This window comes from Acanthopagrus latus, chromosome 9, assembly GCF_904848185.1.
Source record: "Acanthopagrus latus isolate v.2019 chromosome 9, fAcaLat1.1, whole genome shotgun sequence".
Lineage (NCBI taxonomy): Eukaryota > Metazoa > Chordata > Actinopteri > Spariformes > Sparidae > Acanthopagrus > Acanthopagrus latus.
This window is the reverse complement of record NC_051047.1, coordinates 12,138,270-12,163,268: the sequence shown is the minus strand read 5'-3', so window position 1 is coordinate 12,163,268 and position 24,999 is coordinate 12,138,270. Positions and strand designations below refer to the sequence as shown.

Below are 24,999 nucleotides of genomic sequence, written 5' to 3'. Positions count from 1 at the left end.
CCTGTTTGTGTGTTATTTTTATTTCCTGTGCATGGTGGTTTCACACAACACAGACACACACACACACCCACACACACACACACACACACACACACACACACACACACACACGCACACACAAATGCATGCCTCAGGTACATTAAAGGAATGATCAATGTAACATGATCAAACAGGTTTTATTGTTAGAAATGGTCTGTCGGTGGAGTCACGAACACTGTGCCTCAGTGTATAAACAAACATCTCAAGAACATCTGCAAGGTTTCACCCAGACTATCATTTAGCAGCTGAGCTGTGATGTCTGCTCTTGTTGCTCTGCTGTCTCATTTGCACGATTGTGCAAATTTTCTTGATGAGGAATATGAGGAAGTGGCAGGTCGTTTTTCAGGTTCAGAGTAAAGTCCAGTTTTAGTTTACATGCTGTCTTTGTCAGGAGCCCACACAGACCTTTATGGATGCTATGATCATTCAGAGACAGCTCTTTCATGTTCATGTTCAAGCCGTGAAATCCATCTAAGAGTGTCCCTTTAAGGTTCAGCTGTCAAATGTCAGATGTTTGAAAAAAAGTAAAGTAGGTGAATTGTCCCGAATATTCAACAACACAAACCATGTTCTCATATGTAGCCTAACATCACACACTGGAGGGCGCTGTTGGATCAGACTGGGTGACTCATAAACCACTGAGAATGAACGTGCCCTCTGTCGGCTGTAAAATAAGTGTCATCTTACATCATCTACTGGCTGCATTGACACAAACAGTACATTAAAGCACTTGCTATGACTGGTATCAATGCACCACATGTGTAGTGTGAATGCACGTCCCCCACCTGTGAAGAAAACCCTAACTACTGCCTCACTTGTCATTGCACTCTGGCAGACTTTTGTTTGTTTCTTCCCCTGCAGCAGCTGCAGCAGCTGTGCACAGATTGGATAAGGGGAGCAGGCAAGTATCTTATTATTTCATAAAAATGATGAGAACATCCAAGTGGCCTCTGGTGCTCACTGCTGACTCATGGTAGCAGTTCATAAGTATTCAAAGGCTTTTTACAGCTAACCTGGCTCTCTATGGTAATACCTTTTCTGTCTCTCAGTGGGATGATGTACACTTGTGGCTTCGGTCTGCCTTTGATGCCAGGATGTCACAACTTCCTGCTGGGCTGCTTGTCTCAGATTCCATATAGAAGGCGACCTGAATCTGTGTTAAAGATTGTCTCTGTGAGAGCGTATTACAAATTCACAAAGATAATGCACCAGATGCACTTTTCACACGTGTTCACATTTTAAACTGTTTTTTAATGACACACTGAAATACTCACATGTGAAAGGTGGTCTTCGGTTGTTCGTGGGAGGTCAGGAAGTGGTTGACTTGTGAACACAAGTGAAATAAGCCCCTGCAACAGCTCCAGTTTCAGACGATCTTTAAGGTCTCAGGTGATGAAGATGTCAAGCCTCATGGACAAACTGCCACACACCTCTCTGCTGATATTCTACTGTGTCACATGCGTCTGTGTGTATGGAGGAGGTGAGCTGAACACTTTTATTTCACTGAATGAATTTCAAGAGAGCATGAGGGAACATTTTGGATAAATGGAAGTCTTTTAGCAGAAGGAGACTAGAGGTTAGGTAAAAAAAAAAAAAAGAAAAAAAGAGAAGCATTACAAGAGAGGAAAATGTTTAAAACAGATTAATATTACAATGACTGTTAATGTCCATGTTGTAATTTATTACAACATACAGTATGTGCATATTCATAGTTCTGAGGCACACAAAACGATGTTGGTGAAGAACACAGATGAGTCCTGTCATATCATCACATCATCCAGAATGAAGGAGTGACATACTTTAATACTCACAAATAAGCTGTACTGAGGTTTATTGGTAATGTATTGAATGAAGACTTCTGTGGCGCGCTCATAAATTCAACATGACATGTCAATTGGTGTTACTTCATTGTGGCAGTGAACTACAGTATGATTCAGAAAAGGATATCGCAAAATATTGTTTTTAACATGGACTGGGTATTTTAAAGATTACCAGTCCCCCCAAAAAGCAACACAGATTCAATATCCTTTACTTTCCTTTGCTTCTCCCATTGTAGGTAACCAGCAAGTCTTTAATTGGGATACTGTATGTATAATACTAGGGATGTCACAATATACCGTTTTTGATGATAACTGTGATATTTAGAACTAGATTTTGGTATTGTGTCAATAATACTTACATGATTGCAGTGTGGAGATAAGACACCGCCTCTTAAGTTATGCTCATGTCTTTCTGGTCTCACTTTGTCATTGGTGGCGGTGATGCACATGAACGCTGTAAAATTATCAAACACAGTGGTTACACACTTCCGCTCTCTCCAGTTCCTTACACTTGTATTTTGAGAATAACTTATTTCTCAAAAAAGAGACAAAACAAACAATAACCAAACCTGAAGATAAGATCAGTAGGCTAAGATGAAAATATGACCAGCGAAAATATGATACCGCGACAGCCTTAATTTGCACTAAAATTTGTGTATAAACAATTAAAACATTTAAAAATGTACATGATCTGAGTGGGTGGTGCTATAGTTTACATGTAGATACATTCAGTTACTTTGTTCACTCCAAAATAAAAGCATAAGGAACCATTTTAAATAGATTTAACTGATAAATTCAACAAGAGAAAACAATAACACTTTAGATTACGTGCCCTTTATCACAGTGTAATTATTTAGTATATATTCCGTATTAATATCATAACTAATGGGTGTAATTGTAAGTACGATTGGAGAAGACAGTGGGATTTGAAATAGGAAGTTATAAGGGAAAACAACTTTGTGTTTCAGAGGGAAGTAGAATACACAATAGGAACAAGACTGGAAAAATTCAGAAAATGGGATGGCAGTGTTGGATTATATTAGGTCCAATTTGTAAAACAGTTAATTGTTCATTCTCATTCCCCTCTTATCAAATCAATCACATCCTTGTGGATGCCCCCATGGTAGATAAAAAATGGTGCCTTTCCACTCAAATAACTAATAGTTTCTGATGTGTAGTAGTTGTAATCACATGATAAAAAAAAATCCAAACCAGGGCTTGTAACTATTTTACAATAAAAGTATAACAACTGTCTGCATGCTAGTGCCCCATGACAGACAGCTTGTACCCTTTTTATTTTGTTCACCTCTGTGCCTCAAACATCTTGAGGTCACCACCAGCGCTTTGGGTTGGGAGGTCGGGCCAGCCATCGACCCAGAGTGTCAGTATTTGAAGAACTGTGATTGAGACTCAACTACTTTACATACTGGACCTTTAATTATACAAACTGCATAGTTTTTAAAAACGCTTGAAAAAGCTATATTTCCAGAATTGAACAAATATTTTGTAGATGTATTTAATCACCTACAGTAATGACAAACGCTTATAGTTATTCTTATCTTGTATTAGTTCTTTAATTGATGAACAGCTTCTTTTTCTTTTAGACGTGTCTCCTCCATGTGAAGTTGGGCTGATGGTCCGGAGAGGCACGACATGGACAGCAGCCCCGCGACAACGTGTGACGGTCAAGTGTCCCGTCAAAGACTGTGGGGAGCCACTCAGTGTCACCTGGTGCAAACTGAGCGACACAGACAGATGTGAACGGATTCATCAGACAGAAAATGTACAACAGAATGACAAACGCGTCAAAGATGAACTGGTCTCATTTTTGACCTTCAAACGGATTTCCATTCATAACGACGGCCTGTACGGATGTTCTTTAAAAGGATACAAATTTGAGATGATCAGTCACACCATCAACATCTCAGTGTCAGGTAGGTGTTTTTTTATTCATCAGTGCCAAAATGTTCATTTGAGATGACTTCAAGCGTTAATTTTATATTCTCTCCATCGATCCACAGACTCCTACCATGGGGTTAAGCAGTCAGTTGATACTACAGGTAAGAACCTATATTTGTTGAATTATTGTGGAATTTTGTATTGGAAATTTGTCTTATTGTTAAATTCTAAAGGGGACAGACTTGGAGTACTGATCTTGTCCAAATGCTTTTGTAGATGAGTCACCGAGTGTTGCTGGTGATGAGGATCCGTCCTGGCTGCCTTACTTCTACATCTGTGCTGGCATAGCTCTTCTGGTCACCACACTGATAGTGTTTACCCTCCTGAGTTTTCATGGCAGGAAACGTAAGAAATGTTGCATTTATTCACAGTCTGAATTACTGTGATAACATTTTATGGATCCCACCATCTAACCCTGGAGCATTATTTTATGTCTTCCTCACAGGAGTACAGACCTTCAACCACAACAAGGGACAGGTAATGTGCAGTTAAAGAAATGGTATGAGATTTTGGGAGGCAAATTTTGCACGTGAGGGTTAGATGAGAAGATTTATACCAGCCTCATGTCTGTACGGTAGATATGAAGCAGCCTGTTTTTACCAGTAGATTAAGTATGGATTAAGGCACACCTCAGGTTTTTAGTGGCCTGGAACTTTATTACTGCTTGTCAAATTCATTAATTTAATTCAGTTAAGTGCTCAGCCCCATGATATTCCTCAAACTGTTTGTTCGATCTGCTGGCCTCAAAATGTCAAAAATGATAAAAAGCATTGTTTTTCAAATCTGTTCCTCAAAGAAATTGATCAGAGGTGTGGTGCATAGCAGGTGATGTTGTGTTTTCCTGTCTGGCTTCATGGTGGCACTGTTGTCTCACTGTTGCTATGAGGAAATACAGGCACAGTGTTTTTTTCATTAGCTCACTGAATAACAAAGCTAGCTCTGAAAACATGAGCTGTGAATGGGACAACAGTCAAGATACTGTTCATGTTGCAGTCCTCCTGAGAGATGTTAAGACTGTTGTGGGAACCTTTTAAAGTTATCTCCAGTGCCTCAACAAAGTATTTTCTTGGTCAAATTTCTCATTTTGGAAGCCAGAAGATCTTGCAAACATTGCACTTGAGTAAAAAAAAAACCTTCCTCTCTCAGCCTCTGTGACTTGAGGAAAAGAACCTCCAAAAGCTACCGATGCTTTTAAGGTACTTGGCATTTCTAGACACAGAACCGCTTCAGCTGGTGAAATGCCTTTGAAATGTCCACGAGCAAGTGACTCTCTTTGTTTGTAACTTCTTTGGTAGGTGCCAGTCCGTGATTGGTTACAGTAGTCTAGGTGTAAGACAGAACAGTATAAACCAGAGATGTAACGGGCTACAATGAACTATGTCAATGAGTAGTGACAGTATCAGGATGTTTTAGCGGCAGGGGCCAAACAAATAAAAAGGGTAAAATAAGAAGTTTTCAAAGCAATTATATGGGCAATGTTTTAATCTGTGTTAACTGTCGGGTTACTTTAGACAAAACATTTTTAAGGGTTAATTAGTGAACCTTGGAGGTGCTGATAGGTGATATTTGTTACCTTCGAACGGAGCCAGGTTAGCCTCTGTTTCCAGTATTAGCGCTAAACTACGCTAACCAGCTGCTGGATTTTAGCATAATTTTAAAATTTAAGCTTGCAGACATTTTACTCACAATTCATTTCCTATAATGTTGAACTATTCCTTTACCCTAGGTACAAGACTCATAAAGGCATCCAGCAAGAGTACTTGATTGACTTTAGTAATCTTTGCCTGGTGTTTTGGTTTCATAGGAAATGTCCAATCACACGATACCCAACCTCCCCAAGGACAGTTCTCCTTCCTCTCTCTTCCTGCAAACCCACTTCCCCTTTCGGAATGACTTCCACCCTCCAAGCCCTGCAGAGAGACCACCATCTCAGCTGCCCATGATGACCGGTGGAAACCAGCAGCCTGCTGCAGGGAACACAGCTGATGGAAGTCAAGCGTCGGACCGCGCAGTGTACGCTGCCATCAACCACCCGCAGTCTGGCGTGGCTGCCAGAGAGCAGCACACTGCCACTGAACAGAATAAAAAGGCAGAATATGCTGTTGTCAAAGTTCCCTGAGCATTTCTGATTTGTCATAGACACATGCAGATGAAAACATGCACGGGAAAGTATGTGGTGGTGTCATGGAACTGGCAGAGGTAAAGCGATCAACTTCACTGCAGAGGAGGGGAACGGGGGAGGGCCTGTGGTCATACAGATACACAGTACTGTCATCTTAAAGAAACCCGGCCAGGCCAGAAGCGGCACTGCATTTCTTGTTATTCTCATAGCTGTTTTTTTCCCCCCTCTAGTTATTTAATTTGGTAACTTGGAGGGCTTTGCTTGACTTATTCAATGTTACTGGCCAGTACTTTGGGGATTTGTATTAAAAAAGCCAATGGGTGGGTAGATTTGGCATGTGCAGTACAGACACTGGACACTTTATGTACATTCTTCTGTCTCATATGGAGAATAATGTTTGCAAGGCTCTATATACTTTGAAATTAAAGTAAGTGCAGCATTACAATATAATCCTTGGCTGATGTGTGACTGTATAAACATTGTGTTCTTTTAAAGCTTTTAGAGGTGGTGTCCCTCATATTTATTTTTCCATTCCTTTCAGGGGAGTTCACTGTTTTATTCTTTATAGACTTTATGGACCATGTGACATTAGGAACCAGCATACTGACTCATTTTCTATGCCACATGCAGACCTCTGTGTCAACGGAAACGCAGTACCTGGCCCGTCAGCCACTCCAGTGTGGTTTGAGTGCAGGAAGTTACCGTCAGGGGGTATTGGAAGAATTCTGTCATCAACATCACTTGTGGTTGAGCAGATGTCCCACCTCTTCTCAGTCACATTTGGTATCACATAGAGAGATACAGTTTCACCTCAGGAAGTGGTCCTGTCAGTATGGTGGTCACAAGTTCAGCAAAATAAATAACATACAAGAAAAAGGAGTACTGATCGGCTGCAACTAACATAGACAGTTAACAGAGAGAAAGACAACGATGTGTAACAGCAGACCGTGGGGCTGTCGTCTCTTCATAGAAATCAATCGACCTGTGACTGACGAGCTATGTCCTTACTGCCGACACGAGCTGAAAGCAGCTGGATGAAACAGCGATTTCCTCTCTCAGGGTGTTACATTTTAAGGATACTAAAAAGGCAATAAAAGCAACATTTACAAAACAAAGTATTTTCAAAATGTAGCATAAGTAAATAAGAATTGATTGTCCAATGTGTTGCTGGCATATTGATGCACTCGCTCACAGGCTGGTCTCCAGATGCATGTCGAAGTTCAGGAAGTGGTGAATATGTGAAAAAAAGTGAAATGTGGTAATGCAGTAGCTGCAGTTCCAAAGGGTCGGTAAGGTCTCAGTTGATTAAGATGTCAAACCTTAAGAACAGACAGCCACTCACCTATCTGCTGGTATTTAACTGTATCACATTGTTCTGCATCTATGGAGGAGGTCAAGGTAAGGGACGCAGCACTCACCTATCTTATAGAGAGCATGAGGGAACATTTTGAATACATGAAAGTCAAATTTAAGAAGGTAAAGCTTTAGATTACAGCCCGCAATTGCACTGTAATTATCAAGAATACAGGATTTGAAGCATTAGTCTCACACAGACACACCTATCTTCACAATAGGTTTCAGCACTGAGACAGCGCTGTAGAAATTAGGTGTAGAAGCTAAGAGGTTCGGTAAAAACAAAAAAACCAAACACAAATAGGTCATTCTTTAATCACTTTTTATTTAATAATCATCTCTACTGGGTAACCGGGGGTACATTTATTTTGAAATGATTATACTACCATACATATCATTACAGTTTTTGACCAGGTAAAGAGGGCTTTTTGATGCAACTTTTACTGTCAGAACTTCTTTTGGTTGTAATTACAGTACTTAACATTTAGGCATACTGGGTAATTAAAAGAGTACATACATGGTACAGATTGCTGCTCTATTACCTTCCTGTACATTTCCTGTTATAAGTAGTTAGTAAGAATATTGTTGGTATGTATTAACTATAGACTATAAAATAATAAACATAGTTAACCATCAAATAGGAAACAAAACTTAGACATAATGTCATGTTTACATCTTACTAGATACTGTATGATGATGTGATGATGTGCACTCTTTGAATAAACTACACAAACAGTAACACTTTAGATTAAAGCTCCTAAATTACAGAGTTCTTATTAAGTATTAACACTTATTAGAATTGATTTAAGTGTTCTTGATTTTCTAAACTATCATGTTAGACGTGTCTCCTCCATGTGAAGTTGGGCTGATGGTCCAGAGAGGCACGACATGGACAGCAGCCCCGCGACAGCGTGTGACGGTCAAGTGTCCCGTCAAAGACTGTGGGGAGCCACTCAGTGTCACCTGGTGCAAACTGAGTGAAGCAGACAGATGTGAACGGATTAATCAGACAGAAAATGTACAACAGATCAACAAACGCGTCAAAGATGAACTGGTCTCATTTTTGATCTTCAAACGGATTTCCATTCATGACGCCGGCCTGTACGGATGTTCTTTAAAAGGATACAAATATGAGATGATCAGTCACGCCATCAACATCTCAGTGTCAGGTAGGTGGTTTTTTACTCATCAGTGCCTAAATTTTAATTTGCGATGACTTCAAGAAGTCAATCGACACTACAGGTAAGAGCCTATATTTGTTAAATTATTGTGGAATTTTGTGTTGTGTTTGTGTTGTGAATTTTCTTTTGTATTGTTAAATTCTAAAGGGCACAGACTACTGATCTTGTCCCGCTGCTATTATAGATGAGTCACTGAGTGTTCATGAGGATCCATCCTGGCTGCCTTACCTCTACATCTGTGTTAGCATAGCTCTTCTGGTCACCACACTGATAGTGTTTACCCTCCTGAGTTTTCATGGCAGGAAAGGTAATAAGGTAATAAGAAAGGAAACGTTCAAAAACGTACATGATCTGAGTGGGTGGTGCTAAAGTCTACATGTAGATACATTCAGTTACTTTGTTTACTCCAAAATAAAAGCATAAGGGAACATTTTAAATGGATTTAACTGATAAATTCAACAAGAGAAAACATTAACACTTTAGATTACGTGCCCTTTATCACAGTGTAATTATTTAGTATATATGCCCAATAATATATTAACTATTGAGTGTAATTGTAAGTATGATCGGAGAAGACAGTGGGATTAGAAATAAAAAGGTTTGAGGGGGAAACAACTTTGTGTTTCAGAGGGAAGTTGAAAAACAATAGGAACAAGACGGGAAAAATTCTGAAGATGGGATGGCAGTGTTGGACTATATTAGGTCCAATTTGCAAGATAGTTAATTGTTGATACTCCTTCCCAACTCATCAAATACTGATGATTTTCAATGTTGGACTCAAAGGGGGTCCAGAAGCGGCGATTGCATCAAAAAGAACCCTCGTGGATACCCTCTGGGTGCTCTTCCACTCAAATAGCTAATAGTTTCTGATGTGTTTTTTTTACAGATAAATAATCTAAACCTGGGCTTGTAACTATTTCACTATAAATGTATAACAACCGTCTGCATGCTAATGCCCCATAACATTGAGCTGAGTCCTATTTATCCCCCTGCGCCTCAAACATCTGAAGGTCACCACCAACGCTTTGGGTTGGGAGGTCGGGCTGGTCATCAGCCAAAAGTGTCAGTATCTAAGCTGGGTTTGAGAAAAAGCTACATTTCCTGAATTAAACAAATATTTTGTAGATGTTTTTAATCACCTACAGTAATGAGAAATGCTTATAGTTATTCTTATCTTGTATTAGTTCTTTAATTGATGAACAGCTTCTTTTTCTTTTAGACGTGTCTCCTCCATGTGAAGTTGGGCTGATGGTCCGGAGAGGCACGACATGGACAGCAGCCCCGCGACAACGTGTGACGGTCAAGTGTCCCGTCAAAGACTGTGGGGAATCCTTAAATGTCACCTGGTGCAAACTGAGCGACGCAGACAGATGTGAACGGATTAATCAGACAGAAAATGTACAACAGATCGACAAACGCGTCAAAGATGAACTGGTCTCATTTTTGACCTTCAAACGGATTTCCATTCATGATGCCGGCCTGTACGGATGTTCTTTAAAAGGATACAAATATGAGGTGATCAGTCACGCCATCAACATCTCAGTGTCAGGTAGGTGGTTTTTTATTCATCAGCGCCAAAATGTTCATTTGAGATGACTTCAAGTGTTAATTCTATATTCTCCATCGATCCACAGACTCCTACCATGGGGTTAAGAAGTCAGTTGATACTACAGGTAAGAACCTATATTTGCTGAATTATATTGTTAACTTGTAATGGATAGAAGACTACTGTTCTAACTGTCCTTCTGCTTTTGAAGATGGGACACTGAGTGTTGCTGGCGACGAGGATCTGTCCTGGCCGGCCTACATCATCTGTCTTAGCGTAGCTCTGCTGTTGACACACTCACAATATTAACCCTCCCGATTGTTTAAGGTTGGAAAGTTAAAAAACAAAAACAAAAACCAATCCCAGTCTGAATTACTCTGATAACATTTCTAGATCTTGCCAAATGACAATGGAGCATTTGCAAATTATAGCCAGTATTGTTGTATCGTGTTATAACTCTGCTTGGTCTCCTTGTACAATGGGATCAGTCAGTCTTCCCTGTTTCATCTTCAACTTGTCCACAATGCCAACACCAGGCTCCTAAGAGGTATCTGGAAGAGAGACTATTTCACCACTTCATCACTGGCCTCCCTCCACTGGCTCCCAGTAAGGCTCAGAATGGATTTAAAGTTCTCCTGTTTGTTCCTATATCTATGTGTTTAGATATAAATACAGCATTTCAATAAAATCCATGAGTGTGGACACATTTTCTTCTTTGAAAGTTTACACGTGTCGACCTTAATGTTTATTTTTGCATTTCCTCAAGAGAGGATCACTACTTTATTCTTTATAGAAAGAATTATTTATTCTCCAAGAAAGAGACTGAGACAACATTATGAGCAAACATACTGACATGTCCGACATTTTGTCTGCACATCTTTCTGTCACACGTACAGACCTCTGGGTTTTTCACAGCCACTCATGGAAACATAGCACCTGGCCTGTCAACAGTCCACATGACTGGCTGTGGTATACTGTAAATATACAGGAAGTTAAAAAAGTATCAAATGCTTACTGTCATCAAAACCACTTCTGCTCGCTCACAGTTGGTTTCACATACTGAGATGCTGTAGTACTTCAGGAAGTGGTCTTATCATGAAGGTTGGTCACACGCTTGGCAAGATAAATGACATACAGGAAAGATGTTTGACTGTCCCATAATAAAATCAACTTACTCTATTAAAGACAATGATATCTCTCAGCGTGAAAAGTCTCTATAGGGAGGGTTGGACAGATGGACGGTCGGGTTAAGCAAGCACACGACTTTCAGTCAGTAGACCTCTGTAGTATCCAGTGTAAAGGCAGAAGATAACTGAGAGTCATTTGACATATTAATTTAGTAAGTAATGTGACTTGCATAATGAAACATAAGTATTATAAGTAACATAGATATGTATGAAGGGGAAGTCTCAGAAGTAACATAGTGATATCAACCCAAATGTTTTCCTAAACCTAACCAAGTCATTTAAGTGCCTGTGTGATGAAGGGTTGGTACGTGTGCCGTGTTGTTCAAGTTGTGGTAACATACATTGTTCTGGGAGTTGCTGACAATCTTCTTAGTCAGTCATTTAAGTATGATGTGTTGTTGAAACCAGATACTGTAGGTGACTCTGTCTAATCATTGCTGTCAAGGTGAGTGTATATCTATAAAACCATCAGCATGTTTTCTTGAACAAAATAGTCAGATAAAATATGAACAGAAACAGAAATCAAAAGCTGTATTCTTCCATGATTTATCATTATTAATGGATAGATGTTGCTGATATTTGTGGGCATTACTGCAAAACCAGGGCATACTTTTCCTATTTGAACTGATTAGATAACAAACTGGCCGCTGGACCAGAAATACCACAACATATCTTCTAATAAACGTTCTAAATATACGACTTTAGACCTCAGCCTGATTGTTCTGATTTCAATCTGGATGATCAATCTCACTCAGAGTTGAGAACAGAATCAGAAATGTTCCCATGTGGACCTGTTAGCCTTATCCTGCCCCTGAGATAACAAATCACCCATCACTGCTCATCATGCTGAATGCACAGAGCTTGGCCTATTGACAAACATGCTGATAATTCAGTTTTGTTTGGATGACATCCAGCGGAGCAAATCCTGCAAATCTGGACGCTTTAATCCATTTATAGATGCTCACAAAGGGCCTTTCACTGAAAACTGGCATGTGGAAAAATATCAAGAAATGCTCCTGAATAATGTGACCATGCTGCCACATTTCTTACAGCGTGCTCGCAGAGGAGAGGGAGGTGAAAAGTGTAAAAGTAGCCGACATGCTTTATGTGAATCCTGAACGTCATGTGAAATGAGTCGGTGAACTTTTCTTCTCGGTCTCTGAGTGGAAATGTTTCATGTCGACACACGGCATCTGGCAGTCACAGCCCACTCGCAACTTCTCTTCTTGCAGTCACACACACACACACACACACACACACACACACACACACACACACACACACACACACACACACACACACACACAGAGTAATTGTCTTTTTTCCCCTGGTGGACAAAGCCATGGTTTAGACGGCTGAGAGACAGAGTGCGTGGAGGCTTGTGCGAAGGCAGCGTTTGACGCAGGTCTGATTAGATCGAGGCCTGAGGCCGCTCAGACACTGTGTGGACTTCAAAGTCATCTGACGAGTTGTAGAGGAGTGAAGAATACTTTTGGTCCTACACCAAAATCTCCCAGAATAATACTGGTGTCATGTCTGTAGATTTTTTTTAAATAGAAGTGGATCACCTGGGTTTTTTTGTGTATGATGAGGACATGTGTGTCATTCAAACAAAGCAATCTGGAAGGTGTATTTGACCATAATGTGGAATTTTAAAAGCCAAGCATGATCTAATTAATTTTACAGTTGCATATTTTAGAGATGCTGGCCAAAGAGGTCCCGGATCATTTTGGGTAACTGGGTCATGATTTCTGGAAAAAGACTTTTTTCAAATCTTTTTTGGTTTTGCTTTGAGCATCACAAGAAATGCCATGGGGTTACATAATATGTAAGGGAAGGCAGATATCTCTACAGGGGTTACGCCTGTTCCCACACCAAAACAATCCAGATGAATAAACTGCACCACAGACAAGAAGAAAAATATATTTTTAGATTTTTGGGGTGAACTGCCCCTTTAACATTAAATGTTGCATTTGCCTGCAGTTCCACTTCAACGTCCAGAGCAACTTACAGTTAATGTTTTGTGGGTTTTATTGTTTTGTTCGAGCACACTTAATAGTGTCTTGAGTGATTCTTCTGGGTGTTTAACCTGCAGCCTTAAATTACATTAACATTTATCTTTATCACTCCGCCACGGCTGAACTCACCTCGCTACAGCCGACCCAAACAGCCGCACTCTCTTTCCTCACATAAACCCAGCCTGACTATGAAAAGCAGACAAGCAATAACACATGCATACCTTTCAGGGGAGCAAAAAAAAAAAGGTTTCAGTGCTGTATCTTCAGGGACTAGACCTCAAACTTTCTGACTGTGGAATTTAACCTCTCACAGACACACACACGCACACACACACACACACACACACACATGCCCTCTCACAACACCCACAAACAGACTTGGAAAGATACAGTCAGGTTAGTGAAACAGCGAAAGTTCAGCTGGAAAGGAAAATTCATTCGTTGTTGACCAACATGGTAATAGAAGGTCAACGTTAAAGGTCATATTGACACAAATACAAGTCCCCAGCTACTTCAGTTGTTAGGGAAAATGCTGCAATGCTGTTTTGCTGTGAAGCTCCAGAAATGTGGATGACAAAATGCCACCAAACTTTCCAGATGTAGATAATGAGTAGACAATGACTGAATTCTCATTTTTAGCTGAATATGTCCTATAAAAACCTTGTAAGACTGTGAGCAGCGGTGCTGAAAGCTTGTGTTTTTGTTTCAAAATGAAGTAATCTGTACAATACAGATTACTTCTCAGCATTCTTCGATGTATGACATATGCAATATTATTATACTATATATTATATGATGTTGTCACACACACGCACACACAGACACAGACACACACACACACACACATTATATATGAGTGTATATATAGTATGTGCTGAGTTAAACACACATATGTATATTTTACCAAGGTATTAAATACTTTGTTATCCCACATCTGAACAGAGTGGCCTCGGCTCTGTGTGTGCAGAACATGTGCATGTTTTTGCACTGCAAGGATTCATCATAACCCGCCTGGCTTGGGATGAAAAAGGACCCAAAATATGAGCATCTGGGAGCCAGGTTTGGCAAAGGAATTTGATGTTTTTTTTTCTGAGAAGTACAAAGCTGAGCAACAAAAGATGAAACATGAAACATTAATAATGATCCAGAGACTTGTCATTTTAAATATTTTTTATTAATCTGTTTGTTGCCTTTATTACATCAAATCATTTTCTTGTCCGCGTTCAGGGTTGATAATAAGCTACATTTCCATATATCTAAAAAAAGAAATGTTCAGAAACACACATTTCAGAGTTGTTCCAATCTAAGAGCTGAGCTCATGAGTGCTGTATGCATGTAATAAAAACATGCAGACAGAGAGCCCTTATTAATAAAGAGGAACGTGATGTGCCCGATTAAAATACTCGGCTTGAAGTCCGATATCCTGCATGTCATTCTGTTGATAACTTACAGAATCACATCATATGCTTTGATATAGAAGATTATTTCAGCATGAAGCTTTTTTTTTCTTAAATGCCCCTGTCCCCATGCACACACAATATATCACACAAGTCCCACACCAATTTAATCCTGGGCATTTAGGGGCCACTAATCCAGAGCAATGTACAAATTCTTTTAGTTTTTTTTAATTTAAAAAAGGCTGGAAAGCAGCACAGTGGCTCTTCTGGCTAGCCACTAAGCTGCCCCATCACAGCCCGACCGGTAAGCTAACATCGTCACATCCTCACACACACGTACTTGACTGACTCGATCATGTAGACAAGCCACAAGACAAGCATTCCTTTTAGGGGCACCAAAAAGGTTTCAGCGTTGCTTCCTCAGGGAATTATTTTAAGCAATCTCACCGTGGAATCTAACCTCTAGCAAATCACACACACACATACACACACACACGGACACACATATTCTCTCACGACACACTAAAACAGATTTTGAACCACGTAGAAAAGTTTGCAGTAGGCTTTCAAGAAAACAAAGTATTCAGCCCTCTTAGCTGAACTAGTGAAGAATGTCCCCGACCCCACCCAGTTTTAAAAACACACAGGAGTGACGGACGGCGTTGACTGAGGTACAAGATGTGAAACCTTAATGGTGGGCTGACAGGGCCAATTAGCTGTGTTACCTAAAGGATAAGGCTGACCATATTTTATATTCAAACTTTGAATTTCAGCATTAAAAAAAGGTAAAACAGAGGGAAGTTCGCAATACGTAGTTATCACAAACATACACAGAGTCCGCTGTGTGTTGAGGAATGTGTGGCCATCAAGTCAAATCAATTACAGAACCAGAGAGAGGGGAAAAAAAAAAAGATTCACTCAACATTCCCTCATTGACTTCATGCGAGGACAGCCTGGCGATTATATAAGAGTCAGGTGCAGAGGCAGAAGAGGAGAGATGAATGTCGTCGTACAGTTGGTGCTCGTAAACGGGATTGTATTTGACATCCTATGGAGGTGTGTCAGAATGTCTTCCCTTTGTAACACGAGGCTGCTGCTGGGAAACAATCCGTCCTCTTCCTTTCAGCTTCCGGTCTCATCTGAAAGATTAATCAGCTGAAAGATATGTTGAAGTACTACTGGGCAGATATCTTATCAGCTGTCTTCACAGATGTTTATAACTTACATTCACACTTTAACATGACTTGCACTTAGCACTGACCTATAGATGATTGACGTATAGATTGGCCCATAGATATAAAGTGTGTAGTTGGACCCACTGTATTACTGTAAATGGTCTTTGTCTAGCTGATTCTCATTGGATCCGAGCATACAAGTCTTAAAAACGAGACAAATTAACTCCTCAATAATATATTTCTTTCCAATTAAAATATAAATGGTCAATACGTAATGCATCTTAAATTAGAAGATAGACAGATAGTTCCTCATTCTATACAATACAAACATAAAGAACCACTGTCCGGATCCATGGTCAACATCCTTCATGCACGGACAGAAAACACTGATGAGATGTGTGATTAAAGTGCAGATGGAGTGCAGGTAACGAAAAATGAAGCTCACTTTCTTTTTCTTATATGTTGATGACATAAACACCACATCACCCATTTACTGAGCCACATAGTGTTTGATATTAAATAAATAATAAGTACAACCAGATGGATTATTTGTGTAAAATCTATAAAAGAAACAATTCATCCTGGAAAAATTAAAAATAAATCTTTAAACTCAACCTTATTTGGGCCTGCTCGCATTTCATAATCACTTGTCACAACAGTGTAATTGACGGCAGTCATCGCCCCCCCTCACATTTCAGCCTAACACGCCTAACATTTTACTCCTTTTTCCAGTATGGATGTAGGTGACGGAGGTGTGGGTGGAGACCATCAATAAAAACCCACTAATGCTCATTTCAGAGTGGCATCAATATAAATTCTCCACATTTAAGAAGTTGACAAGACTTTTGTCCCAGATATGCTTCCATAGATCAGTATCTAAATGGCTCCAAGGGTGTGTCAGGTGTATAGTAGTATGATGCTTATCAACTCATTTGTTTCCCTTAACTGACATAAACCTCGGCATTTCCAAACATGAAAATGTGAAAACAAACAAAAACATGTGCTGCACTCACCTTCTTTGCGCAGGAAACACTTCCAAAGGCAGAAGCAGAGGGACATGACCAACAGGGCTGCCACCGTAGTGACTGAGATCAGGATGGTGAGAGCCGTCCCAACTATGAGAGGGTAAGACAGACGGACACAAAAATGAATAATCTACTACAGTGTGTCGATCCTGACCTCGCAGTGGATAAATGACATTATGGTCAAATTTTCTTTTGGTATTTGTGTCTGTGTGCTGTACGGCAGGCGCTTGTCTGGACACAGCGTCTCTTGGAGGACCATCACTGATTGCATTTGAGATGTAGAGTGAGAGTGAGAGTGTTACTGTCTGGTTAATATAATGTGTACAATCCTGAACCGTGAAACAAACGTTAACTACAGGTTACCAGCAAACTAAAGCTGCACACACGGCACATGTGAGCATGTTTAAATAATGCCCATCTATAGTTGCGTTAAAGCGAATACAGGTTTTTGTTTTATTTTAGAAATTGTTGTACAGGGCAAATGGTACATTTGAGAAAAAGTGACTTTGGCCACCATGCAGTTTAGCCACTGAGTGACATCATCAGATCATTAGATTACATGCCGCTTTCTCTGGAGCCACAAAAGTGTTTTTCACACATGCAGTAGAACTCCCCAAAACCCTTCAACACACACTTCCTCCAGTTACCTTTTCAGTCATTAAGTCAAAATCATTTTTGGAGTATGCTAGAAAAAAAAGGCACAATACTATCAAAACCTTTGAATAGAGAAGTTTGACACAAACTCACTTTTAGTGTTCATGGATACAGCAATCGGGGTCTCAAGCCCTTTGTGGTGCACCAAGCATTTGACTGACACGTCTTTCAGCAGCCCTGATTGGACAGTCAGTGTGCTGATGACCAGCGTGGTCCCGTCTCCCTGCAGGAGCTGTGTCGTCACAGGGGGGCCCATGGTTCGGTTATCCCTCTCCACGTTCCACACTATCTCTGCCGGGGGGCGTGACACTGACGTGCAGTTGGCTTCGATCACACCTGGAGAGGTAGTCTTGTAGCTCACCTGAGGTTTGGGCAGCACTGGGAGAAATACACAGAATCATCTTGAATGAGTATCACAAAACACTGGAACACATTTACACAGAAAGAAACTCGTCCTGAGATTGATATGTTTTGCAGATATAACAGGTTCATTGAGATGTGCTGAGGCACTAATTCATTCCATCAACGTCCTTTGTTCGCCCAGAATGGACTAAACCTCTTGGAAACGTTGTCACATAATGATCCAACACTAAGAGAGAACGCTGTGGGAAGACAGGCATATGAGGAGTATTATTTTTGATCTAATAACTGGCAAAACTCCAGAGTGTAGTTTATTTTGTATTTACCTGTGGAAAAACCTTGAAGCGTCCGGATCAGCTAAGGTATGTGAATTCCTGCCAACTCAAGATCCATAAGTAAATCTTTGGCTGTTTTCAATTCCCTGCTCTCGGTGCTGACTGAGGAATGTGATACGCTGGAATCGAGAACGTTGTTGTTGGCAGGGACACGTTTAGCCACAGATATTTGGCCCCCAGAGTGTCTTCGCAGACTTCTAGGTGGGGAACTTCACCCACTATCAGCCTGGATCAGATTTGAGGGTGGGTCAAACCGCAACAGGGAAAAATTCTCAAAACCATCCAAACCATGATTCCGTGTAAATGAGCTCAAAACTAGTGTGAGATTTGGGCTCCTATTTAAAGTTGAATTCCCCTGTTCAAGAGTGTTTGGATAGCAAACCTCCCCTGCACTTCCAGTAACAGAGAAAATACCTACACTGGCAATGGTGGAACAGGGAACGCTACCAATTCTGGCACCTTTTTTTAATACATTACACATTTTTCCTTTTTTTTCCAAAACATTCTCTCATTCCAGTGTGAATGGAAATATTGATGTTATGACACCTTGACATGCGCGTCCTGTCTAAAGTGTCATTGTTGGTATGGTGTTACAACAATAAGTGTCCCGTTGACAAGTGATCGGAACCTCAGTGGATTCTCACTTCACTGTACGCTTCACTGTTATGACAGGAATTTAGCATAACATGGTGCGATAATAACCATTCATAAAATCTTTCTTTTCATGAGCTCATAATAAAATGTCAGCTTTCAGTTGATATGGTGAACTTGTTTGCCAACATTTGCTTTTTTGTACAATCAGCAGTTATGGACCAACAATCACTGTGTTTTAACTAACTTGGTCTTCAACAACCTCTGGACAAATAGTATCCGCCTGCTGTTGGGTGCTGCCATGAGACTGAGGAGAGTGAACCAAAAATGTCATTGGCCACACCACTAGACAGCTGAAACTTGTTACAAAGCATTGTGAAGCTGAGGGTAGCTCCCCTTTCATTGTTCTTTGATATATTACTAAAAATTAAGATTACAACCACCTGAAGTAGTTGAAATTTCTCAGCCGAATCAAACACACTGGCAGCCTTTTGTAGAATTCATCTACATCTTTTTTTCTATTGTGTTCAGAGAGAAATGCATCTGTCCATCTTAGTTAACACTGTTTGTTGGCTGTGAGAGTGGGAGTAAAGGAGGGGGGCATCACATCATCCAGAGTAGGATGGGTGGGTGGGGGGGGGTTACAAGAATAAATCACATTAATACTAATAGGGCCTCACTACCAGAAACACCTACTGTACTGTACAGTTCGATTTCAAACAAAAGCACATCTGTTTGTTGAGATTGCTGCGAGAGAAAGGGAACGGGAGAAAAGTGCGAAAAGCAAATGAGCAAAGAGAGAGCGAGACAAAGCACAGAGGGAATCACTGTCTGCTGCAAACACTGACACAGTCATGCATCAGGACCTCGCTCCCTGCCTCCATCCTTCTTTCCAACGCTCCATTCTTCACATGGACACATTGTTCTGTGTGTGCGCGTGTGTGTGTTAACAAATCAGCCCTGCTGCATCATGAAAGCATTAAGCAGCTACGATCCAGAAAGAAAAGATCAGTATTCCTGGTCCACCTTGCTGAATCTGTTTGGGACTCATCCACATGAATCTGAGCCCATCATTTTCTCCACAAGAGCCGGTCTCTCCAGCTCCTTTATCTACTGTAGGACATCTAGCCCGGTAAACATGTGCATCAGAACAACCACTACCTATTTAAAAAAAATACTGTTTTTGCAGCACGGCTCTCAGGAACATTGGTTCAACACATCAAATGACAACACTGTAAAATATGTGAATTGGATTGATTGCCATGAAATCTGGTGTATAATTTGATACAGACAGTCACGATCCGCAGACTTAGAGTGCTTTTAATTCAAGTGATCCCTCGACACGTCATGCCTCCGCTTGTCCACCATGTGATTAATCACCGTGGGTGTTGTGTTGCCGGAGCACACCAGAGCCAACTTTTTATCAGATACATTCTGGACTCACGGTGGCTCTTTATCCTAACAACGGTTTGTTTATGCGCACATCTGTGGGCTAGCTAGTGGGCTTTCCGGCGTGATCAGCTTCATCTTTGAGCCTGAAACACAGGTGATGTGGGGCGAGTGAACCGAGACTACCAGGCTTTGAAGCCAACTGTCATAGTGGCCAAACTGTGTAATTACAATGTCACGGGACGTGCAGGGGCCCAAAAAGACTTTTGTCCTATAAGCTCCCACTGTTAAAAGAAGCGGCTGTAAAACGTTGGATAACATACTTTGAGCATCACAATCACACCAAAAGTCTCAGTTGACTGTCATAATTTGAACCATTTGGTTCGATAAAATTTGGAAAGCCTATTAGAGCTGGGCACTAAACTTTGGGGATCTGGGTCATTTATACCTGGGAAACTGAGCTTTTAAATTTTGTAAATCAATTCTTTCATCCAGCCTCATGGCCTTCAGTCCTTCATTTCATGAGACTGCAGCTGGAAGTCAAGTTCTCCTTCACTTTTTTGTTTGTGTGTGCCACACTAAAACCTAGTACTCATCAGTAATGGCTGCGCGGGAAAGATTTTTCTTTACCATAAGTGGCGAGGCAAACCGTGGAGCTCTTCTCCCCTTCAGCATGCATGGTGTACTGGCAGGTGTAGCAGCCCTCGTCCTGGATGGCGACAGGCTGGATGGTGAGCTGACTGTCCGACAGGGAGGTGCTCAGCCAGACCCTCCCTTGGTACGGCGGCTCTATCATGGGGTCGCTCCGCTTCGCAAAGGAGGCCACCTCCGTAGAATCTCCCTGTGCTGACGTGTGTCTCCATGTGATCTGCTTCACCTTTTCAGGCAAACCGTAGGAGCAGGAGAGGGAGGCCTTCTTCCCGTTCACCGCCGTCTTGTTGCCATCGGTAGCGATGTGCGCTGGGATGAAAGAAAGAGCACACCATCCAGGGAAAGAGTGATGGATGGGAGGAAAGGATAAGAACAAGGAAGAGGGGAGGGGAGCCGGAAGGTGAAAAACAGGACGATGCTGATGTTCAGAAATATGAGGCACCCCAACAGAAACCAGTCACTGGAATCTGCAGCAGCTGTTTCTGGTTAGAAGAATAAGCCCTCCCTCTCCCACTGCTCCACCACTCTTTATTAACATGACTGGCTGAGCCTCAACAACTTGTGTTCAGAGGTTAGGGACCTCTGTAGTCATATATTTTCAGTAAATCCTCGCAGCAGATTGATATTCATGCGGGAGGGAGGAGAAGCTTCTCCCTGGAGTCTAGTGGAGGGTTGGTTTTGTTTTATCCTAATGGGTGGGTGCAAAGGGCAGGCATCCAGAATCAGTTGTGCCATATTCACCACAGAGCAGTGCAGTGGGGAAAATTGCGCACATCAGTCTCTCACTTAGTGGTTCCCGGTATGACATGTCAGGAACTGCTGACAGCGATGATACCTCCCACCCTGTGAGACGAACTACAGAGGTGTCAACAAGCTATCGGCTAAATGGCTGCAAATGAACCGCGGCTGCCACGGCTGGCAGAAAATAAAATTAAGTATCAAAATGAGAGATCTGGTATTTTGGAATCTGGGTCATTAGTTTACATAGTTTGGTGTGTGTTACGAGTGAATACATTCTGGCTCTACCTGCTGTTTTTCCCAGCTGCTTCTCTGATGTTTGACCTCTCTCACTAATCCCCTGATATTTCCACTTCAGCACGGTGATTTACGGGTTTATTTCAACCAAACCAGAGCTGGTGATTTCTGGAACAGTGAAAGACAACAGTTGTGCTGGGCTTAATTGTGTTTTGGTCAAGTTTGAATTGAGTAGTCTGTTTTACAATAATAAAATTACTGTTTTTTGGAGTGTGGTTGGGCAGATTTTTGCGCCTGGCTGTTTCTGGTCTACAAAAAGGTCTTCTGTATCTCTGTGTGGATATTTCTAAGTGTCGTCAGAGTAAGAATATGTGAAAACAAGAGCTTTTAGCGGAGCTGCTTAGATGATGGAAGCTGACCTCGAGGATTATGTTGCTGCAACACATTTGGCTCTGGCTGCTAAGGTGATCCTCTGAACCAAATTCAAACCTTTTTGCACCAATCCATTCCTTCCAGGAATATGCAATGTTTTGCAATTTACAATCCCTGTGAATTCTGCATGACGTTCCCAGTTAGCCAAATTGTACTAGACACCCTCCTCCAGCCCACATACTGCCTGGAACTATGGCACTTGGGCGGCCAGCTCCGGGTTTGCTAGATCTGAGCCGGGAGCAGGACATAGTGAGAACACAAGTCAGCCAAAGCGCAAACCGAATAAAACAGAGGTGGTCCAAGTCTGGGTCAGATCCAGCACACCGGAATATAATGAACTGTGGCCAAGTGCCATCATTCCACGCAGTATGTGGGCCGGATGAATGTGACTGGTGTGGGCGGGAACAATTCTGGCAATCACAAGATCACGACTGGGAAACGACTGCCTATTAGTTCCCTTCACACCAAAACATGAACATGGGGCCCTGGTTTCAAAATACAGTATTTCCTTAACTGTTACACAAATGATTGAGATAATTTAGGTACACTGTGGGTCTCTACACAGTTTTACTGAGCTGCTACAAATACTATAATTTATATCTTGTGTGGCCACAAGCTCAGAGTGAACACATCAGAATAATTGGTGTTTTTCTTCCTGGATAAAGAAAAAAAAAAATTCTTCATCTAAATCTCTCGAACACATTTCAGAGACCCACATCTGTGTTGCTCTTGCTTTAACACTATATGTCTGACTCTAATGTCATTCAGGACATGGTATGAACAATAGCTCCTGACTTTTTTGGCACTGGAGATCCAGAAGCAAAGCTTATTCTACTGATGTTTACTTTAAATTTCTCTTGTATAGGCACCAGTTAAATTCCTCACATCTTAACAGATGGGTAATTGACAGGAAATGAGAGGTCACAGTGATGATTGATATAAGCTGTATCAGCACACTGTCCTGCATGAAGCTGAACTACACCCACCAGAGTGATGGCATGGGCTCTCTGGGTTAGATATCTTTTCTAAACTGGTCGTCTTTGCTGGTAAAACCAAAGCGTCTGTCCTTCACAGAGCTACTCACAGGTGACAGTGAGGCACGTCTGGCCCTGCTTCGAGCCGGACGGATGCATGTCGAAGATGCAGGTGTAGCAGCCTTCATCACGGAAGCCCACGCGGCGGATGGTGATTACCGAGGTGTCTTTCGGGGAGGGGCGGAGCTCCACGTGCTGCTGTCCGCTCACGCTGTCTCTCTGGCCGGGCAGGTAGCTCAGCAGGGTCTGGTTCTGGACATCCAGCCAGCGCACCTGCCTCAGGGACTCACCTCGATCCCTCGAGACACTGCAGGTCAGATTGAAGGGCTTCTCCACTGGAGCCACCAGACGCTCCGGAGCCGTTACCCTGCCTGAAACATATAACCGGTAGCTACAGGCGCAGTATGTACGAATTTTTTTAATATGAACTAAAAAAATTAGTTTGAAGTTAGCATGCTAACCAGCTAGCCACGTTCCAGCCACAAAGCTCCAGTGCAAGCGGTTTAAACACCCAAACTCCCCTGGTTCTACAAGCCCCTGATCTTGATCGCTAACTGCATGGCTAACTGAGCTAATTAGCTAACTGTAGCTACAGTAAGCTATTGCTTTGGTGATGTGCTGGCTGCTATGTTTTGAATTGACAGGAGGCAAATTCTTAGATATTGCACCATTGAAATAAAAAAAAACAAAACACAGCAGTATAAAAACATTACATGTTTTTGTGACAGGAGTTTCTTTCCATACTCACCCTGCAGTCTTCCCACCATCAGTAGGAGTAAACACACCTGCAGACCTTTCCTCATCATCTTCTTCATTGCTCATTTAACAGGGAGGAGGAGGAGGAAGAGGAGGATGAGTGGCACTGTGGTGTGGAAATACTTAAGTTATCATCTTCAGCCCGACATGAACTCTCGATCCAACAGAGAGTCGGAGAGAATCTGGAAGTGCAAACAATTTGCTCTTCCAGCTCTTCGAAGCCAAGTCAGCTCCTGTGGTCACCAGATGTTGTCCATCACACTCAAACTATTCAGTGGGGTGCAAAATAATCTCCCCTTAGCTCTGCTGTGTATTGTAGATGGATTTTTCAAATAAACATTCGCTGGGTGTCAGAGACCTCTTGAGACCTCTGAGCAGATTGTTTTGTCTGTCACTTCTCAAAGGTTTTGTGTTCTCAGTTAAATTAAAGACTAACACCACAATTAATGAACTATATCATAGATAAAACGTGTTATAGCCAATTACACACCAACATAACACAACAATTACAACGCAGTTTTGGGACGATCTGTAGCTGATCAAGAGATTTGAGGAGAACTGAATTCTTGTCACACGTTTTCTATTCCCTGTGTCATATAAATTAAATTATACAGCCATGAAGCTGAGGAACTCACCTCTACTTGTCCTGAAAGTGAACAGCTGAAGATATTCTACCTCTGCAACATCTTCCCCGTCCTTAAGACCCAGCAGTCTTTTGAAACATCACTCCAGAACGAGCGAGGAACTATTTTTTACTCATCCGACTGTTTTCTATTCTGCGCACCACCGGCAACACAATGAACACCAGCCGGCGGCAGCTCCAACCTCCAGCTCACTGGATGGAGGTGTTGAGAACAGGCAGAGCCGCGGCTGAGTTTCGGGCTAACAGCGCCCTCTGGTGTCTGATAGTGTTCATTGCTTTTTTTTTTTTTTTTAATGTATTTTATTTATTCATTTTTTTTTAAATAATTGTTGTTTTAGGACAGGTAAAGAGTTAATG

General features: G+C 41.5%; 2 protein-coding genes and 1 long non-coding RNA gene across 7 annotated transcripts; 2 read left to right on the top strand and 1 right to left on the bottom strand.

The window, feature by feature from the left end:
• Positions 1 to 1,398: 1,398 nt before the first annotated feature.
• Positions 1,399 to 10,708, top strand: si:ch211-214p13.8 (B- and T-lymphocyte attenuator). Of its 3 annotated transcripts, XM_037108651.1 has the most exons (6): positions 1,399 to 1,519; positions 3,464 to 3,793; positions 3,881 to 3,919; positions 4,035 to 4,163; positions 4,264 to 4,295; positions 5,623 to 6,394. In XM_037108651.1, exons 1-6 carry the CDS (start codon positions 1,432 to 1,434, stop codon positions 5,935 to 5,937), a joined length of 933 nt encoding a protein of 310 aa, XP_036964546.1. In that variant the 5' UTR covers positions 1,399 to 1,431; the 3' UTR covers positions 5,938 to 6,394. The 3 variants fall into 3 exon arrangements, with proteins under 3 accessions (XP_036964546.1, XP_036964549.1, XP_036964548.1); XM_037108654.1 differs by lacking the exons at positions 3,464 to 3,793; positions 3,881 to 3,919; positions 4,035 to 4,163; positions 4,264 to 4,295; positions 5,623 to 6,394 and adding exons at positions 8,133 to 8,462; positions 9,694 to 10,023; positions 10,109 to 10,147; positions 10,232 to 10,708 and having other exon boundaries at positions 1,434 to 1,519; XM_037108653.1 differs by lacking the exons at positions 1,399 to 1,519; positions 3,464 to 3,793; positions 3,881 to 3,919; ... (1 more) ...; positions 4,264 to 4,295; positions 5,623 to 6,394 and adding exons at positions 7,225 to 7,338; positions 8,133 to 8,462; positions 9,694 to 10,023; positions 10,109 to 10,147; positions 10,232 to 10,708.
• A 3,678-nt stretch (positions 10,709 to 14,386) lies between these two features.
• Positions 14,387 to 24,846, bottom strand: zgc:113337 (uncharacterized protein LOC503741 homolog). Of its 3 annotated transcripts, none has more exons than XM_037108623.1 (7): positions 24,635 to 24,846; positions 23,992 to 24,105; positions 23,294 to 23,614; positions 20,782 to 21,111; positions 17,570 to 17,854; positions 16,811 to 16,912; positions 14,387 to 15,777 (listed from the first exon to the last, which is right to left on the bottom strand). In XM_037108623.1, the coding sequence occupies exons 2-7, from the start codon at positions 24,056 to 24,058 to the stop codon at positions 15,770 to 15,772; spliced, it is 1,113 nt and encodes a 370-aa protein (XP_036964518.1). In that variant the 5' UTR covers positions 24,059 to 24,105; positions 24,635 to 24,846; the 3' UTR covers positions 14,387 to 15,769. The 3 variants fall into 3 exon arrangements, with proteins under 3 accessions (XP_036964518.1, XP_036964516.1, XP_036964519.1); XM_037108621.1 differs by having other exon boundaries at positions 14,387 to 15,761; XM_037108624.1 differs by having other exon boundaries at positions 14,387 to 15,761; positions 23,992 to 24,052.
• On the top strand, positions 23,508 to 24,364 carry LOC119025240. Its single transcript, XR_005076740.1, has 2 exons — positions 23,508 to 23,645; positions 24,073 to 24,364. It is a non-coding gene; the product is annotated as an uncharacterized LOC119025240 (long non-coding RNA).
• Positions 24,847 to 24,999: the final 153 nt, after the last annotated feature.

Coding starts and splice junctions, on each gene's coding strand:
- si:ch211-214p13.8 (XM_037108651.1), top strand. CDS start 1,432: ATGAAGATGTCAAGCCTCATGGACAAACTGCCACACACCTCTCTGCTG. Junction 1,520..3,463: donor CGTCTGTGTGTATGGAGGAG/GTGAGCTGAACA, acceptor TTTTTCTTTTAG/ACGTGTCTCCTCCATGTGAA. Junction 3,794..3,880: donor CATCAACATCTCAGTGTCAG/GTAGGTGTTTTT, acceptor ATCGATCCACAG/ACTCCTACCATGGGGTTAAG.
- zgc:113337 (XM_037108621.1), bottom strand. CDS start 24,058: ATGAAGAAGATGATGAGGAAAGGTCTGCAGGTGTGTTTACTCCTACTG. Junction 17,855..20,781: donor GGTTTGCCTCGCCACTTATG/GTAAAGAAAAAT, acceptor TATTTCTCCCAG/TGCTGCCCAAACCTCAGGTG. Junction 16,913..17,569: donor TGTATCCATGAACACTAAAA/GTGAGTTTGTGT, acceptor ACCCTCTCATAG/TTGGGACGGCTCTCACCATC.